The sequence below is a fragment of the Poeciliopsis prolifica genome, unplaced genomic scaffold, assembly GCF_027474105.1.
Source record: "Poeciliopsis prolifica strain line A6 unplaced genomic scaffold, Auburn_PproV2 SCAFFOLD041, whole genome shotgun sequence".
Lineage (NCBI taxonomy): Eukaryota > Metazoa > Chordata > Actinopteri > Cyprinodontiformes > Poeciliidae > Poeciliopsis > Poeciliopsis prolifica.
In genome coordinates this window covers 5,079,525-5,098,514 of record NW_026562416.1, presented here as the reverse complement: position 1 = coordinate 5,098,514, position 18,990 = coordinate 5,079,525, and the positions used below count along the sequence as shown (strand labels likewise).

The 18,990-nt window shown below is 36.0% G+C and overlaps 1 protein-coding gene across 5 annotated transcripts; it reads left to right on the top strand.

The window, feature by feature from the left end:
• Positions 1–722: 722 nt before the first annotated feature.
• LOC129375936 (ATPase family AAA domain-containing protein 2-like) lies at positions 723–18,723 on the top strand. Of its 5 annotated transcripts, none has more exons than XM_055055321.1 (29): positions 723–891; positions 1,031–1,250; positions 2,477–2,568; positions 3,062–3,090; positions 3,529–3,622; positions 3,949–4,018; positions 5,463–5,541; positions 5,626–5,745; positions 6,005–6,059; positions 7,112–7,174; positions 7,590–7,701; positions 7,871–7,986; positions 8,112–8,286; positions 8,458–8,546; positions 8,636–8,795; positions 9,044–9,134; positions 9,217–9,531; positions 9,614–9,731; positions 9,850–10,036; positions 10,430–10,615; positions 10,774–10,909; positions 11,038–11,234; positions 12,300–12,459; positions 12,977–13,099; positions 13,303–13,389; positions 14,882–15,265; positions 15,918–16,051; positions 17,054–17,182; positions 17,511–18,723. In XM_055055321.1, exons 2-29 carry the CDS (start codon positions 1,089–1,091, stop codon positions 17,541–17,543), a joined length of 3,696 nt encoding a protein of 1,231 aa, XP_054911296.1. In that variant the 5' UTR covers positions 723–891; positions 1,031–1,088; the 3' UTR covers positions 17,544–18,723. The 5 variants fall into 5 exon arrangements, with proteins under 5 accessions (XP_054911296.1, XP_054911295.1, XP_054911294.1 ...); XM_055055320.1 differs by having other exon boundaries at positions 723–925; XM_055055319.1 differs by having other exon boundaries at positions 723–1,250.
• The last annotated feature ends 267 nt before the right edge of the window (positions 18,724–18,990 follow it).

The following is an 18,990-nucleotide window of genomic DNA, read 5'->3' as shown; positions in this document are numbered from 1 at the left end:
TAGAAAATGTATAAAATCTGTATTACATGATTTTCATGATATTGGGGTTCTCATGAAAAAGGCTTTATTTACAGGGCTTAACTACCAGAAGACTTCCAGGTGTAATCACCACAAAGTTTCTACTTTGGTCTTAATGAATTGTTCCACCATACAGAAAAGCAAGACAATTACAAAGCAGATGGATAATAACCTCTAATTCAGTCTCTAATCCAAGCATATTCTACACAGTGTGCTATAAATGATCAAATGATTGTTTTACTTGAGTACATATTGTGCAATACCTTGAAATGAGGTTATTTGATTTGACAATACTTAAGAAAAACACATTTTATTTGAGCTATTAAGTTAGTTCCAAAACAGTATTGTTTTTCTAATATTATTGAAATGACACAGTGTGATTAGCATTTGTTAAGTGAATTAAAACTTATCTTTTTTTAATCAAAGCTTTAATGTCTAATATTTTTAAACAGTAAGATTACATTTGGTACATTTGTGGTACATTTAAAGAATTAGTGGAAAATTTATCATGTGAAAGACTACAGAAAACACAATTTCCATGGAAGATTGGTGAAATTCGAGTTGTTTGTATGGAAAATTATAGTAACTTTGATTATCAGCATTAGAAATATTAAACTACACAGTTTGTCAAAAATACAGTGCAGGATAAAGTTCCTTGATATATCTGGATTTTTAAAACTTTATACAAGCATCTGTAGGATTAAGAAAATTTACCGTTTATAAGATAAGATGTGGTTTTCTATTTCAATTTTGAAACCTCACATTTCTTGAACACACGTACATTACGTCGTGACGACCACTAGGCGGCGGCAAAACTCAGCCGTTTGAATTGAGTCGGGTTGTTGGGCTCCGAGAGCTTATCAAGCTGTCTGGGTGTGTTTGACTTTCAGCTCTCTCTTCAGTCACAGTAAGACGGTGACTATAACATCATCTCTGCCATCATCTCTGCAAAACATCTCTCAACAGGTCGAGGTGACAATGTCGGTGTTTGCTGGTTTTTTTACACTTTTAGCACGATAGCTCGTAAGCTAACACATTAACCGTCTCCGGGTTAGCGTTTGAGCGTCACCATGGTGATGAACCGTGGTCGAGCCAGAAACAGAAGGGATGTAGTTCGGAACCGCAAGCTGAAAAAGAAGCCGGCCAAGGTTTCGAAGACTCCCCAGCGAGCCCGGAAAGACGCCAGCATCAGGACAGCGGTGACTCGTTCAAAGGCGAAAAAGCTTCCCAAAGTCAGTGTGTTCACGTTGCTGCATTTTTTAAGTTTAAACTTTTAGCTGTTGGTCAGAACGAACCAACCAACGAAAGCAAAACAGGAAATACAAATCTCATAAAAACATTGGAAAATATTATATATATGAAAAAGATTATGTAGGGTGATATAAAATATTTTCTCAATATGTAGATGGTGTTTTTTTTTGTCAATCGGCTTAACAATTTCTATTAGTTGTCATTAAATTGCTTTAGCTCTATTATGATACACCTATGTTTACATAATCTTTTCCTTAATTTCCCCTTACGTGTTCTCACTTTTGTCTGCTTACGAAAGCGTTTTCCTTAATAACGTGAGTTGTCCATGTATAATTTGTACTAACATGAAACATTAATAAACACGTGAATTGATAACATTTTATTTTTAGCTTGCAATGTCTTAATTTCTTTAAGAGCATAACTATGTAGTTAGCACATTTTTTTATATATTTGCAAGATTTCTTAAATTTTTTTCCAGTACTTAGATTTATTTTAATCCAAATTAATAACTACTGCTTTGAAAATTGCGTTAATTTTGATGTTTTGGAAACTTAATAGCAGAATCTCTAATTGATTTTAACACCATTCAAATTATTTTTGCTGTGTGTGCTAGAGAAATTAAATTGATGAAAAATACAAACTGAACCTGAAAAGCAAATATTTATGCATGAAAGAGTCCTCAAAATACAAAATATAAATCTGTAAAATTTCATCCAACTTTCTTTTTTGCTGTTTTGGATAACTACAACAACAAAAACGATCTGTCTTTTATATCTTAATTTTAATGAATATATGAAAAACGTGCATGTTTCAGGTCAGTATCCCGCTTTTGCTTTTATTGTGATGGTCTGACTGAAGTGGCTTGGTCAAACAAACCAGTAAAAAAATTAGAAAGGGTGTAATGTATTACTATAATATATTACTTCTAGTAATTCATGGACAATAAATTAAAAGTATAAGTTTACACTTCAGACAGATCTCAGTACCAAGGATTATCAATAGTGTTGGATGAGAAACAGAGAAGGGAGCAAAATGTGTATTCATTGCAAGTAATATGGTTGTAGGGATGTTTATCAATATTCTAAACATGCTTTACTGATATAGTTACTATAACCCTATACTTTAACAACCGGCATTATACTATTCTGTAATACATACATTTACTTGATTAACTGTGACAGATACTGACCTATGAAATGTTCTCTAGAAAGTTCCTGCCAAGAAAGAAGAAGAGAATCACACTAATTCACACGCACGTGATGAAGAAGTTGCAAGAAAACCTGCAAGAAAAGTAATCAGGTCAGACATCAGAACCGAAATTTCAAAAGCTAGTAAAGATCTAAAATAAATGAGGATACATTTTCTAAGTAAGATATGTAAATACATTTGCATTTTCATACAATTGCTTCTTAACTTCAAGTTTCCAGTTTATATTTAGACTATATACAGGACTTTGCTATATAACAAATATAAAAAGTTAATTAGTTTTTTAAGTTGGAACCACAGTGTTCATAAGATTGCTTGTAAAAAATTTGCTTGATGTAGTTTGATGAAGTTAGCAAAATATCCATTGATGCTTATGCAAATATTTGTGATTTGGTTGAGTTTTTCAAACCTCAGTCTCCAAATATTAAAATTTGTTGCACAAATTCTAATCATCAAACATTGTCTGTTCTTTATTCAGATGAAGAACAAATGTTTGATCACAATTGATCTAAACTATGATGCTAGTTATCATTCTGCAGCTTTGCTTTTCAGTTTCCTTATGCAGATGTTTGTCTTATGTTGACAGGAGATCATCTAGACTTAAGAACCTTACAAGTAAGACATGTTTTTTTCTTATATTAAATATAAGTATTACTAAACTTTGAATTGAATTTAATTCATATTCAAATATACTCTATTGCTCCCAAAGGTAAATTAAATAAAAGTTGAAACCTTAAGGGAAAACGTTGTAACAAATGTTAAAGTTCTAATTCAAATGGATATTTGAATAAAAATCTCTCCTCATTAGTTTATACAAAGCTCAGTTTAGCATCTTTTTATTTTATGTCAGTCCACATTTTGATATATCCAAATAAATCCAGATGTTTTCTTCTTGGCCTCTTTCAGTCTCAGGTATTATCAAGCCCAGAAAAGGTTACACAGTTTTAAACTGTTTAACAATATGGAAATGTTTTTTCCATTTCCATATTGAGATTGAAAAAACAAAAAAGGACACATGCATGTAGAATCTAAGCATATATGTCATTATGTCAGGGGGCAAGAAGAATGGAATCAGGAAGAGTACCAGGAAAGCCACACAGACGACTACATGTGAGGCCTCCAAAAAGTTTGACGCCATCAACAGCAAGTAAGATGACTCAGTAACATAAACAGGAAGTATAACACACTGTTCAAACAAGTTCTGTGTGTTATCGTGATGCAGTTTTTAAAATGACCTTAAAATTAAAGTCAATAGATAATTTTGGTTTATTCATTTGTTTTTTTAGCAGATGTAACATTCAGTCTTTTCTTGTGCACACTAATGATACGCATGTGAACTGTCACATTTATGTTTAATTTTTGCTCTTATTCTGGTTACTAGTCATAATGTCTTATGTCAGGGAGGAAAATTGGACTGTGATGAAAACAGATTTGATCTTCATTATTCATACATCTTGATTATCATTTCTGCAGCCACGGAGACCAGAAGGATAATACCAGTCAGAAGAAGAAAAAACAACCTGTTAAGAACAAGAAAGATGGAGTAAGTCTGGACTGAAAACCATCAGCATAATTATTTATTTACTTCATTTGCAGCAACAGTCGAAGCTTTGACCTTCAGTTATTTTTAGTCTTTTGGTATTAAATGGACACAAAAAATAGTCTCATGATAGAATAGAACCAAATTTGCTCATGAAATGTTGGACTCTATTATTAAAGAAAAATGTTCAACTTTATGTTGTGTTTTTTTATTTTTAATTATTTAATTATTTTTATTTATATTACTGTTATTATTATTATTATTATTATTATTATTATTATTATTATTATTATTATTATTAGTAGTAGTAGTAGTAGTAGTAGTAGTAGTCATTATAGTAGAACCACAACTCTTGGCTTGGGTTATTGTCAATGAAAATATGATGCAGCTGGTAGTAATATCACCTGATTGCATCTTGGATACTTTTAATTAATTTGTTCTAAGCTGTTAAAAATGGAACCAAAGTCATCAAAAATCTTGAAACATTTGGAGTAAATAAATAAAGCAACCTCTTCTGTATGTTTGTGAATAAGCTGCATCTGAACGCAGCTCCCAGTAGCTCTCTGCAGCATGGGTTTGTTTTGACAGCATGCTCTCATGCTGTGTTTACATTTAAAGCCCCGGTTCATGCTGTACTCAGTCTGTATGGGTGGGCACCCTGTCTTATCAGCTCACTGTGAGGGAGGTGCACCCAGCTGCACGCTGACTTTCCTCTCTGCTCACAGCTCCTGGGGAGGGAATGACAACTCTATCAGCTGCCACCATATTGGGCAGAGGAGGGGTGCAGATGAGAGTGTGAGGAGCCTCAGAGTGTGTCTATGTGGTTATGTCACATGAGACTGACAAAGTTCAGATCTTCTTGGTTGTGAAGCATCTTTCTCAACCGGTGTGAACTCATTTCTGTCAATCCCTCTGTTTTATCCAACTGAAACAACTGAGAAAAGATCACACTGAGATATAGTTGTAATCAAAGGTCCCATGTGGAAATCAGGACAAGGGGAGTGCCCTTGTCCTGGGAGGAGTGCCATTATGGATGAAAATGCTTGACCAAGGTTACAGCTGTTTATCTCTGTTTTTTAGCCTCTCTAGATGTTGGAACTGAGGCATCCTTTACAAACTGTGTAAACCCATTTAGAAATCACTGTTTCTGACAACAACTTGTCAATAAACTTCTGTGTCTAGCAGTTTCTGTAAATTATCACTAAATTTGATTTCACTGAGTAGCTTTTGTCTAATTATTTTCATAGTTTCTCAAAAATAATAGAAATGTGGCTTCACAATTACAACATTTTCAGCTAACAGAAAAAACAAAGTTTACTATTTAAACTGCTGTAAAATGTTGCTTTGAAATAATCTCTGATGTCTAATCTAATTTCTGATGTAATTTTGCTCCTTTTTTCCCCTTAGTTTTATTAATTATATTTAATCTACATTTATGTATTTATAGAAGACTGCCTCTAAAGAACAGAAGAAGATAACACCAGAACCACCGCAAAGAGACATCATTGACACCACAAATGACATCGGTTTGTACAAATATGAAGCACCGAAGCAGAGGAAGAAACAAGATGGGTGTTTCATCTTATTTTCTTCTTCTGTGGTATTGCTAGTTGATGATGTAGATAGTGGGGTTGGAACAACAGCAGACGAGGAGAGTAACTGCAGCGTGACTGACAATTATGATGCCATACATGACAAGGCCTCGTCTCCTTACCAGGAACCCAGAAGAGGTCAGTTCTGCTGTGTCTGTACTCTGAGCACAGAAAATATGAAAAAATGAACTGCATTTTCTCTAAAATGGTTAAACACAGAGCAAGAAATGAAATATTATCTTGTTAAATCTAGCCTTTAACAACACAACTGTATCACTTCCATTTTTATTTTAGGAAGGAACAATGAACCAGATAACAAGGAATAGTGTCATTAGTCTAATAAGATTGATTAAAATAGTAATAATTCAACCTTGTTTTGGATTTCTGTTCCTAAAAGGAAATTTCCAGGTCAATCCTTTGGGAAAAAGCATACCACGCAAGCGAACCTTCAGGTGAGACCATGGACACAACATTCTCTCTTCTTTAACCTGTTTGAAAGTCAATAGAAGAACAAGCATAATTTTTTAATACATCATTAAACCCATCTAAATAAGCTCAAATTAGATGGAAATGCACTTGGAAGAGAGTGACTAGAACTTTAAAAAATAAGAAATCTAATTGTATTTTAGTTTATTATAGACAACTTTCAAAAAGACTCTAAAATTATATTTAGCACTTTGCGGACTGGCTGACAAAAAACAAACAAAAAAACAATATATTTTTTATTGTATTTCCTAAATATGTAAGTGACTTGGCTCGCATTACAGGAAGATGTGGTTGTAATGAACCAAATCATGTTTTTGGAGTGTAATTTTACTTTAATTTACTGAAAATATTTCTCAATTATTCACACCTTACATTATTCAGTGAAATATTTTACAAACTGATATTTTTTCTCTTTGATTGTTAAGACTCATTCGTATGTTGTTGTAAAACCTTCTCATTACTACTAATTTGGACCATCTACTGAGTAATTTAAAACAGATTTAGTTACATAAAATCGTTATGAATGATTGTGTGCTTTCTATACATTTTTGCTGTTTAAAGTTATTTTTCATTGCAAAAATATGATGCAACTCTCATGATTTTCACAAACAAGATGATTACAGCAACAACCATCTGACATATTTGGCTGAAAATTTAACTCTGGGTCTTAGGAAAAGTCGTTTTGCATTGAAATAACTTATTGTAAAACTGTTAAATACAGTGATCACTGGAATAATTAATCACTATAACTTATAAAAAACTATTTGAACAGTTGTACTGACCCCTGAAACTACTGACCAGATGACCTATGTATTTTTGTCTGAATGTAAAATATGTTTTTCTGTTGTTTAGAAAAAGCATGACCATAAATATGATAATGTGGGGAAAAATATTTTCAAATACTGTTCAAATCCATCATTCAAGGGCCACAGATACCAGTAAAGTGTGTTTATTTTATCATCTGACAGGAACTACTTCTTTTCTGAGACATATATTTGTTTACTTTTCTTTCCATCAGGACCGCTCAGACTGCATGGTCGACTGACGACGTTGATTCAGATGATGAACAGGCCTCTAGCAGGTCGGCAGAGACACTGAATCTCTTCACTGATGACTGTAACATAAATTATCTCTTTTGGTTTTTAGTGTCCAGTGTTAACAAAGACAGTAGAAGAACTTTTATGAAAGAATCCACTGTATCAGAACAAAAGAGTCCAGGAATTAGTTAACCGTGTAGATCCTTTTAATCCTAAAAATTTAGTTTTCATTTTTCATAAATAAAAAAAGTAAATCAGTTATTACACAGACTTTACAGAAACATCAACTCACTTGCAACTTTCTGAAAGTTGATTAAGTTTATCTTTTATAATGTTGAACTTGTTCATGTTTGACTTTGTAAATCTGTTGTATTTACAAGAAATGTAAGTGCAGTTTTTCTTGATTGGTGTTTTTTCCCCTATTTTACCAATTATCATGTTTTTTTTAACTCCACTTAGCAACTGCCGTGCACTTGGTCTGCGTACGGAGGAGCTTTTCAGTTCACGCAGAGACAAGCTAACCATGGGAGCAGGTCTGGCAGACATTGATCCCATGGCTATTGATCGGATGGTAAGTTACATCACAGCTATCACATCTGTCTCTAACCGCTCTAAGGTCCTCATGGATCCTCTATTCTGCACTTCCACATTTTTATTGTTTACAATATGTGATTCTCTTGCAAATATATATGTGCTTGATTCTCTTTTTTCCTTTCTTGTTAATTGTATTTTCTCCTCAGGTGGGCTTTGACTGCATTGGGGGGCTGTCGGGTCACATCTCAGCTCTAAAGGAGATGGTTGTCTTCCCTCTTCTCTACCCAGAAGTCTTTGATAATTTTAAGATTCAGCCTCCCAGGTGACTCACACAGATGATGAAGAACTTTACAGGATTTATGTTCATTCTCAAACATTAAATCATGTTCAACAATAAAATGTTCAGCTCAACCCAAATAAGAAACATAGTTTTGTCTTTTTTTTCAGGGGTTGTCTGTTCTATGGCCCTCCAGGGACTGGGAAAACACTGGTTGCCAGGGCATTGGCCAATGAATGCAGCCACGGCAATGAGAAGGTGTCCTTCTTCATGAGGAAAGGAGCTGACTGCCTCAGCAAGTGGGTGGGCGAGTCAGAGCGCCAGCTGAGGCTGCTGTTTGAGCAGGTAAAGGAAACTAGTTATCTGATGTTGCTGTGCTGCCCCCTTGTGGCTGGTTGCAAAGAAGACTGAAACAATAGGTTCAAGAAATACAAAGATACAACAATGTCATCAGTTTTTGAAATAAAAAAAAGTACATTCCATCAAAATAGCGCTACACTTTTTTTCATTCTTGAGGCGTATCAGAGACGTCCCTCCATCATCTTCTTTGATGAGATTGATGGCTTGGCTCCTGTTCGATCCAGCAAGCAAGATCAGATTCACAGGTCTTTATAGTCTTTAAATATACATATTTTACCTTGACCCTCTTTCTGTGGTTGTAAATGATAACAAATTTATTTTTAAACTTCTGCAGCTCTATTGTGTCAACTCTACTGGCTCTGATGGACGGGTTGGACGGTCGAGGAGAGATCGTGGTGATCGGAGCGACAAACAGGCTGGACTCCATCGACCCAGCTCTGCGGCGTCCAGGACGCTTCGATAGGGAGTTTCTGTTTGGCCTTCCTGACAAAGAGGTAAAAGAAAAGAATAAATTCTTTTCTTTCCATCATCTGCCTGAAATTTCTAACTTAGTTTTTAATATTTTATATAGTAGTTTGACTCTTTGAAATAGTTTGTAAGTATATATTTTATAAGAAACTTATATTACTCTCAGTTAAATACAATTTTTGGAAGTGTTGAATATTGGACCTGTTTAATTTTCAATACTTGTACAATTTAACTGGAATTCTAAGATATATAATTTTTGCTCCTTGTGTTTCAGTCTCGTAAAGAGATTTTGAAGATCCACACACGGCTGTGGAAACCTCCTCCTTCAGAAGACTTTCTGGATGAACTTGCAGAAAAATGTGTGGGTAGGTGGGATGAAAGTCACTTCCTTTGTAATTTGCCACGTTAATTTATTTAAAGGGACTTCAAACTCCTTAATTGCTACAGGTTACTGCGGTGCCGACATCAGGGCAGTGTGCACTGAGGCGGCGCTGTGTGCCCTGCGGCGCCGCTACCCACAGATCTACGGCACTTCGCAGAAGCTCTTGCTGGACGTCTCCTCCATCTCTGTCAGCAGCTGTGATTTTGTGGCGGCTATGAGGAAGATGAAGCCGGCATCTCAACGCTCTAACGCCTGCCCTACAAAACCACTGTCACCGGTTGTCCAGCCCCTGCTGCGCTCAGCCCTCAGCCACATCTTGGAGGTTTTGCAGAAGCTGTTTCCACACGCTGAGCAGGGGATGAAGAGGAAGAGGGAGCTGGGTGAGTGAGTGCTGAATGCTGGAAGCATCTCTGTTGGGTTATTATATAGAATCTAATTTTTTACATCTTTGTCTTGTGCAAGATCTGACTTCTGGTATCTTCGATGATGGTCTAATGAGTAGTGGAGATGAAGGGACCTCAACCTGCAGCATCTCTGCTCCTTCCACCTCCGACAACAAAAACTTCCTGCATTTTGCTAGGTGAAACATCGTGCTAGCACAGAACTCTTATCTAACATAAAACAACATGTAATATGTATGTTAATTTTATAACTTAATCTATAAATGCCTTTGTACTCTGTTCTGTTGGCTCCTCCAGGAGTGCTGTCAAACACCCAACGTCCCACCGCCCCCGAATGCTCCTGGCTGGTCGCCCGGACTCTGGTCAAACGTCCCACCTGGCCCCTGCAATTCTGCACGCCCTGGAGCGTTTCACTGTCCATAGCCTAGATTCTGCTGTGTTGTTTGGTTACAGCTGGACTTCTCCCGAGGAAGCCTGTGCACAGGTAATTGTTAGATAAGACCACACAGATGCTGTCACAAATTCATAGACTTTATTGTAGTGCAAATTATTGAGCATCTATACTCATAGCTTAAGATATGTGTATCTTTCTGAAGTATTTGATTTCTTGCTGTTTTATTTAGAATTTAGATATGGAATGTCTAAATCAGGTCTTATTTTTCTAATTAGACTCAGCTGCAAGGCTTTTATAGCAATGTTTAAGCTATTTTATGAAAATGTAGATTTATACATAGAGGCTGAAACTATTTACCAACTTGCACACCACAAAGTGAACTACTCTCCTTCATCAGCATTTGGTGATAGAAACAAAAGAAATAACAGGACAACTTAGAAAAAACTAAATTAAATCTTTCAAGTAAATGTCTCCCCTTATCAGGTTTTCTGCGAGGCCAAACGGACATCTCCCAGCATCCTCTACATCCCTCACATCCAGCAGTGGTGGGACACGGCAGGAGCAGCACTTAGAGCCTCATTTCTCAGCTTGCTGGGCAGCATCCCCTCTTTTTCTCCCATCCTCCTTCTCGCCACCTGCAGCGTTCCTCACCAGAAGCTCGACACAGAGGTGAAGCCTTAAAGTTTTCTTTACCTCTTCTGTGCAATCACTCATTTTATGCTGTTTCTTTGAGGTATTATTGATATCAGAAAAACAAAGCCAGAAACAATCATTCCAGGGAAGAAAATAAACATATTATACCTAAACATATCTTGTTTTATCATCAGATACAAACTCTGTTTCGGGAGGAATATGGGGAGATATATACAATGGCTCTTCCCTCCCGCCAGGAGAGAACAGAGTTTTTTGAGGATCTCATTTTGAACCAGGCAGCTGAACCTCCACCATCTAAGAATAAAGGAAGTATGTGACACAAAGCACCATGTATGTGTCCATGATGCTCTGTTCCACTCATATGCTGACTACTGTATACCAAGTATTCAGTAACAGTTTAAAAAGTTAGCCTAATTCACCTGCTCGTCTGCCATCAGTGAGCCAGCACATGGAGATCCTTCCTGTGGCTCCACTTCCTCCCCTGAGACAGATGACCGAGCAGGAGCGCCTCCGTGTGGAGGAGCAGGAAGAGGATGTGCTGCGCGAACTCCGCCTCTTCCTCCGTAACCTCACAGAGCGACTGCTGGTGGACCGCCGCTTTAAGGCCTTCACCAAACCTGTTGACATCGAGGAGGTAATCTCATTCTTTCTTTTTTTTTTTTTTAATCAAGCTCTAACTGAAAGACTGTTTTCATCGTAGTAGGATAGTGAAACACTTCATTGGATTAATCATGAGGTATTGATCATTTATTGCAATAATCTTCAACTAATTTTGTAATCGATTAGTTATCATCTAAAGTATAGAGACTATTGGAAAAATTGAAAAAAGAGCAATAATTAAGCCAAAGCTGTATAACATTTTCCTTGTTTTTCGGACTATAAGCCAGTACTTCTTTTCCAACGCTTTGAATCATGCGGCTTATAGCCTGGTGCGCCTTTTCTGTGGATTTTTCTTCAACCTTCAGGGGGCTCTTTAGCAAGAAGTGAATCATTGGAAGTCAAAACTGGAAATCAAAGAAGAAAGTGCTGATTTTGATTTAGAACAAGCATATGCTAGCTGCAGGCATGACTGAGAAATTTCTTCAAACTCAAACCCCCTCATCATGGAAACAACAAGTAGAAGTTCATATGATGCAGCTTTTAAGTTGAGGGCTATCGATCTGGCAGGACAGTAGGAAAATAGAGCTGCTGCACGTAAGCTTGGAGTGAACCATGGTTCGACGTTGGAGACGCAGGACTGCCTCTTTAATAGCAGAATTATTAAAACCGAGAGTGGCGGAGATAACAGAGGCTTATGTATGTACGTTTCCAGTTTTTTTTTTATTTTGTTGATGCGGCTTATGGTAAGGTGTGCTCTATAGTCTGGACAATACGGTATATACATTTTGCATTTAATACAAAAACATGTTTTGTCTGTAAGTATGCTTTACCCAAAATTCCTCAAATGCCATAGTTTTAGTTTCAGCTGCTTCAAATTCGCTAAAAGAATGTTATGTTATTGGATTTCAGTGTTTTTCTTATTTAAAAAGGAATCTAATTACAGTATTTCATTTTCATATTTAACTGTGTTTCCATTATTGTATAAAAAAGGCTTTAAAGTTTAAAAAACTGAAATAAAGTTAATATTAGGCAATTGTGCTCCTGCTCCTTGCTGGATATTTTAGAAAGAGTGTAAAACCATAAACTCTCTATCTTCCAGGTCCCAGACTACCTCATGGTGATCCAGAAGCCCATGGACCTCTCCACCCTGCTGTACAACATTGATGAGCATAAATATGTCACCGTTGATGAGTTCATGTCAGACGCAGACCTCATCTGGCAGAACGCTCTCGAGTACAACCCAGACAGAGACCCAGCAGGTGGGAATAAATACATAACTCTGTATGTAATGAACTCAATGTTTTAAGAACACTTTGAACGGAACCAAAAGACCACAGTACCTTCAGGTCAAATACACACTTACAGAACCAGCAGAATCTTGAAAGGCTTTCAGTCCTGTCTCACTCAGTCTCTCTTCTTGGCAGTTAAGGTCTTCTGGGTCACACTTAAATAGATCACTTAAATAAAATGATCTTCCCAGTGATCTTGATTTTTGAGCCTATCACTTCCGAGGTTTTAGGCTTAGCATGCGTTTCAAGCTTAAAATGCTTTATTGTGGGCTAGAGGTGTCAAGCCCTTTTATATATCATTTAAAATGACCAGGTGCAGAGCTTTTGAAGAAAACTAAAGCTAAACTATAAGGTTTTTGTGCTTTCTTCATTGAGTGTGCCATTTTGCTTTCTCAAAATATATTTGATTATTCCTTAGAGTTTTACCTAATGTGAATTCAAAGTTTATATATTTTAATATTCATGTGAAATGGTTTGCTTGTGTCAGATCGTCATATCCGTCACCGTGCCTGCGCCCTGAAAGACACAATGCGAGTCATCGTCAGAGATGAACTGGACAAGGATTTCCAGAGGGTCTGCGAGGAAATTCGAGAGTCTCGGCTTGAGAGAGGTAAAACTTTGTTCACTGTAGCCAAGCTACACCAGGTGTTCAGCATGGACTCTCGATTTTATTCTTTCAAATGCTATTTAGTTCTGAAGTAATAAAACATCCCTTTGAATTAAAAATGTCTCCTATGGTATGTATTTACATAGTCAGTGCTTATTTTTTTTAAGCCTCCAACCCACAAGTTAAGACTTTTATTTCTATGACAGCATTATCCTACAGGGGCAGAGCCAATCTAGAGTTGACCAATGGCTTCTACAACTCTGTGTTCCCCAGAAACAGCACTGGACCTCAACGTAAGCCTTGAAAAAAGTTCTGTAACTTAACACCAAAATGTAACTTTTTCAAAAGTTTAAGTCATCAATGGTTAATATTCTTCCAAAAAAAAAAAAAAACTTCAATGGGCAATTATTTTTGCTCTCAACTTAAATACAGTCGGATTCAATAAACTATTACAGCATTTCGATGAGACTCATTTATCAAATAGAAAGTGCCTTTTGAAAAAAAAATATTTAAATGGGTAAAAAAAATTTGTTTTCATTATCCCACAGTTTTCTATTAAAATAATTTTTCTATTTTTGCCTGACATTATTCTAATCCTTAATGTTGTGTTTTTAGTAACTGTAAGCGAAACAGAAATAAAGAATTGAAAACCTCAATTGATTTCAAAATGTAATAGTGTTTTTTTGTTTGCGTGTCTGAGCTAAATGAAACTAAAACACGAGTGAATATTTGACAGCAGGTCTTGTAAATTAGCGTGTTAATTTTCCTTTCACCACCACTGCGTCTGCAGCATTCATTTTTCATGCGAGAAAACTGCAGTGAGAGTCAAGTATCCTCAGAATAGCATTTTTGCACTGACATTTCTGAAGTGCAGTTAAACACTTATGAGTGAAACACAGACTTGTTATGTAGTTTCAGGTTTTGTCACAAGTAGCCATCATTGTGACGAAATGGCTGAACTTGAGGAAGACAGTCCATCTGTAGGCTGCAGGTTTAATAGCTTTCCAAGGTACCTGTTAGCGAACTATTCTCTCTTGCTGGATAAATAATCATCCCTTTGACTTCAGACTTGACATGCAGCCTTTGCTATCTCTACTTATGTCTCAGGGGGCCACTGGGTTCATTCACTTCATGAATTTGTAGTACTGGGCTGCCTTCCTCGCTTTCTTTAGTCTTCATTGTGGTTATGAAAATTTATATTAATATTGTAAGCTCCTAGCTAAAACGGAAAAGTTTTTTAAAAATTACAATATATGACATACTTACTGTTAAGCAAAGAAAATTGTTTGCATGGCTAAATTAACTTACACAAATTTGTCTAAGAAAAATCAAACAATATTATATTATGGACAATACTATATATATATTTCTTTTAGCTCAAACTGATAAAAAAAAAAAAACATTAACACCCATTTTTAAATTGTCATATTTTCAAGTAATAACCTATATTGTCATTTTAAAGAAACACCTTTGTTCAGTAAATCAAAGGGAAAGAAAGAAGTGAAGTAAAGGTGCAATGACAGAGAGCTACAAAATATTTATTCAAATGTAAAAGCATTAGAGTCACAGAGCCGATGAGAAGAAGAGATAGAATCTGCAGAGCTGACTGAAGGGAGAACAATGAATGAGAGAGTCTGCAGCTCAGGGATAAAAGACTAAAGCAGAACAAGAAGATCGAGTGAACAGAGATTCAGCTCCACTCCATCGCATTTTTTCTCTGTGTAATGACCTTTCCTATTTTCTCTCTACCCTCAATCCCAACTCTTTTCTGACTTCTTTTTGCAGTGCGTAAGAAAAAGTCTTTCAAATCATCCCGAAAATCCAAGTGGAGCACTGGTGTCATTAGGAAACAGCAACGAAAGAAGACAGCTTCTACCTCCTCAATGTTCAGCATAACCAGTTCAGATTCAAGTACAGATGGAATGGGAGGGGAGAGTAGTTCTGTCGGCCAAAGCTCATCCAGTTTGTCAGACAGCAGCGATGATGACGAGAATATCTTCCTGAAGCTTAACAGGCACCATCATGACTTTAAAGCTCTCCAAAAACGTCTAAAGCAAAGATACGAGTCCAGCAGCAACACTCCCAAAATCAAACTGAAGTCCAGCCAGCCTTCAAAGTCTGACCCAATCCAAAGGAAATCGTTGACAGAGTTTTATTTAAAGAAATTAGGTGTGTGTTTGTCTAACAGAGGTTTCGGAGTGAAAGCCTGACCTCTAACTCAGGCTGTGTGACCGCCCTGCTCTTGCCCTACTAACTGGTCTTCATGGGACTCTGATGACTCTGACTGAGCTTCAAAACCTTGCAGTGTGCGAAACAGGTAGTGAAAGCGCTGCTTCTGCTCCTGCTTTGCTTCTCCTGATGCTGCTGAGCAAGATCTGAAGAGCAAATGTTTCACAGTCAGGCAGAACTCTGGGCACAGAGCCAAACTGGCACAAAGCTGAGCCAAGAACAGATGCTCTCTGATATTCTGTCACAGAAATAAATGTTCGCTTCAAATAACTCAAAAGAGAACCATTTTTTGATTTACTCCACAGGATTATTTTAGTTAGAAATGTTGGTGTTTGTACTTGTACCCTGTAAACAAAAAATGTGACTGATGCAGGATAAGTATATTTAGATGAAAACAAAAATGAAGCTTTAATTACAAATATATAAGTTTGATATAAGAATTAAAGTTTACTTCTTAACTTTAATGTTATACAAAAATATGTAATTGTGGTTATGTGTTTTGTCTTTGTTGCTTGTTGTGTGCACCCTACAGTAAACCTTAACATCATTTCTCAGCTAAATGGAGAGCACCTTTCTTTTCTGTCTTCCCCAGAGAGGGAGAGAAAGACTGAGATGAGAACAAACAAGGCTGTTTTTGAGCAAATGCAGCAGTTCAACAAGAACAGATCTGCAGACAGTGTTGACGAGCAAACACCCGACCTGGTAGTTGATCACAAAAAGCTGAAAGTAAGTTAACTTTGGTAATGTTTTTATATTTTGCACCAATTTTTTTATTTATTTTTTTATTTGCACTGCTAGAAATAAAATCCTAGCCATTTTTGTTCATGGGTTCTTAAAACTTTGACATAAATTAAGCACATTTCTACTGGAATATTATTTGTAACAGACCAGGTTTTAGTAGTGCATAATCTTGAATTGAAACAAAAATAATCCAGCTTTGCTCATTTCGAGACTGGAAATTTTAACCATTCTGCTTTGGTCAAGCTCCTGTTTTGGAGAGTCTCTGAATAAGTCAGCAACTGTAGAATATCCTAAAAGCGTCTAATACCTGGTTAGCGATTATCACCCTTTTTGGTAACCAAGGAATGGAGTTCCCTTGTACTTTTTGAGCTCAAAATTTGATGCATCATATTTATATCAATGCTGTTTCTAAGTTTTAATCTAAAATGACAACCCAAACCTTAGCCCTGCCCCTTTTTGCTCTGATTGATACTGTGACGGTTCTAACAAGAAACAATAGGTTAAAAATATTTGTACATCTTTTAGAACATTTCACTAATATTTTGAAATGTATTATCAGTTTTAAAATAGACTTAGACTTGTACATTATTGATCCCTTGGGAAGACTCCCTCAGGAAATTAAAGTTACCAGCAGCTCACAGGCAAAAAAGTGGCACACAGTAAGCATACGCAAAAGAATACAAATTAAATACAAGGTACACAGTAAATGTAATAAGAATATAAATACAAAACAAAGAATATAAATACAACACAAAAGGAAAAAAGGTGTAATTAATGTAGTTAACTACATTGATTAATGTAGTTGTTTAATGTAGTTAGCTACATTAATTACATTGATCAATTTGATCATATAATTTCTAAGTATCTGGATATAAATTTTACCTTTTTGTTTTATGAGGTTTGTTAAAATAGAATATTGGAGCTATATGAATAAACTAAAATGAATTAAAGTAATTTGTTTTCAGTTATTATTCTTGTTTTCTCCAGGAGCTGCTGAGCAGAGCAATAGTTAAAACCGAGAATGCTGAGGTGGAAACACTGGAGAAACTTTATGCTCTGTTGGCTCAATCCATCTACAGACACAGAAACAACTACAACAAGACAGAGCTCCTTAAGGTACAGCAACACCACTCAGCTTTGTTTATTCTGAAACCTTTTAGATGGGGGCTACTTAAGAGTTCAGAAGTTGCTAAAGGCTATCACATGCTATTGTTTTATTTTAGCCGTTATATGATTTTATTATGGGCAAGTTGAGGTAAAAGCTACTCAGCTAAAATTCATAGTTTAATGAACCACAACATAACTGCCGAAAAAACAAGTTTTGGCGTTAGGTGCCTGTAAAGAAACAGAAAAAGCAAACTGATACTTTGTGAGGGAGTTTATTTGGCAAACATTGCAAGAGGTTTATTTAATTATTTCTTTTTTTCGCTCTTTCTTTCTCTAGGAAATGAAGAAGGAAATTGAAAACTTCTCCTGAGCTATAATAATAAAACCCGAGTAACTTTAAATGTAAAGTTTTCTTTTGTTTTTATATTAAAGTGGCAGTATTAATTTGAGTTTTTTGAGCTTTACGTCATCTTATAATGTTATTCCCTAATCAAAAACATTCTTGGAATGTTGCTTTGATTCTTTCATCCATGTTTGAGAAATCATTTAATTTCCCTTGGCAACCATTCAGCAGTACAGAACGCTTGGGGGGACTGAGGACGACGCTCCTCCTTGGAGCTGCAATTTTCAAACTTCCGAGCTATCACCTCACAAAGCACTTCTTCCACGTGATTTCCCCTTTCAGCTCCTGCTGACTAGCCAGCACCAATTAGCAAACACCTGATGGAACTGTGCATCTGCTGACCTCATTGTATGAGCTACTTCTCAGTGCAACATTGGTTAAAACATTTTAAAGGGTTAATAGAGGAACAATGTTGTGACGATTTCCAGAAGGCGGACAGTTGGATGGAGACAGAGGCCCAGTTTCAAGGCGTTAAGTTATGAAGTTGATTTTTCTTTTAAGTTATATTTGAGATATGGAGCATTTTATAAAAACTGAAGGTGACATAGTTACTTGATTGTTTTACAAAATTTTACGATGTCGCTGGGCAGCACATGATACTGTCCTTTGAAAGTATATTTATAAATTGTGTCAAAAAAATCTAAATATCTTAGTATTTATGGTATTGCACTAAATTCTCTAAATATTTATTGCTGTGACATTTTACAAGAAAAGCAAAGCTTCTGACCAGTGTGTTTATTTACTGAATTTATCTTCACATGCACTTTATAAAAGTGTTGTTCTGGGTAAATGAAAAACTGTGTGTTTTGTGCATCAGCCCATTGAAGTTTGCCTGTTTGTTTGTGTTCTGTTTAAGTCATTTTTAAGTATTTTTAATTTTAAACACAGAACTGCATTTATATCCAATGATGGTATTAGGTTCCAGTTTCAAATGCAGCAAAGATAATTTAAGATAAAATTGCTAATTGCTTTCTATATGCTGATGTTAGTAGATGACATGTTTGGTTGAAATAAATAGTTTTGAATGTGACATTATATTTAGAGCAAGCTGTGCGGGTGTTTCTTATATTTTAAGAGATATTCATATTTCCAATATGATATTTGAATGTCCTACTTTTTGTTTTTTATTAAATTAATGCAGCTCTTATTAGCAATGTATTTTTTTTTTTTTTTTTTACTTTTTATGTTCCTGAACTGAAAGGAGTTAAGTGTGTCGTCTGCCTGACGTAATGACGTACATGAACCTTCTCACCCCACGCTGATGTACGGGAAAAAAATAACATCTTTGACTTCATTACGTCAACCTTTCACTTCCGCTTGTTTGATTGCTTTCAAAATAAATAATTCAGGTTCGAATGACGGCAGTTTTCCGATCAATATGCTTGAGGTGTTTAGATAGATATAGTTCCCTGAA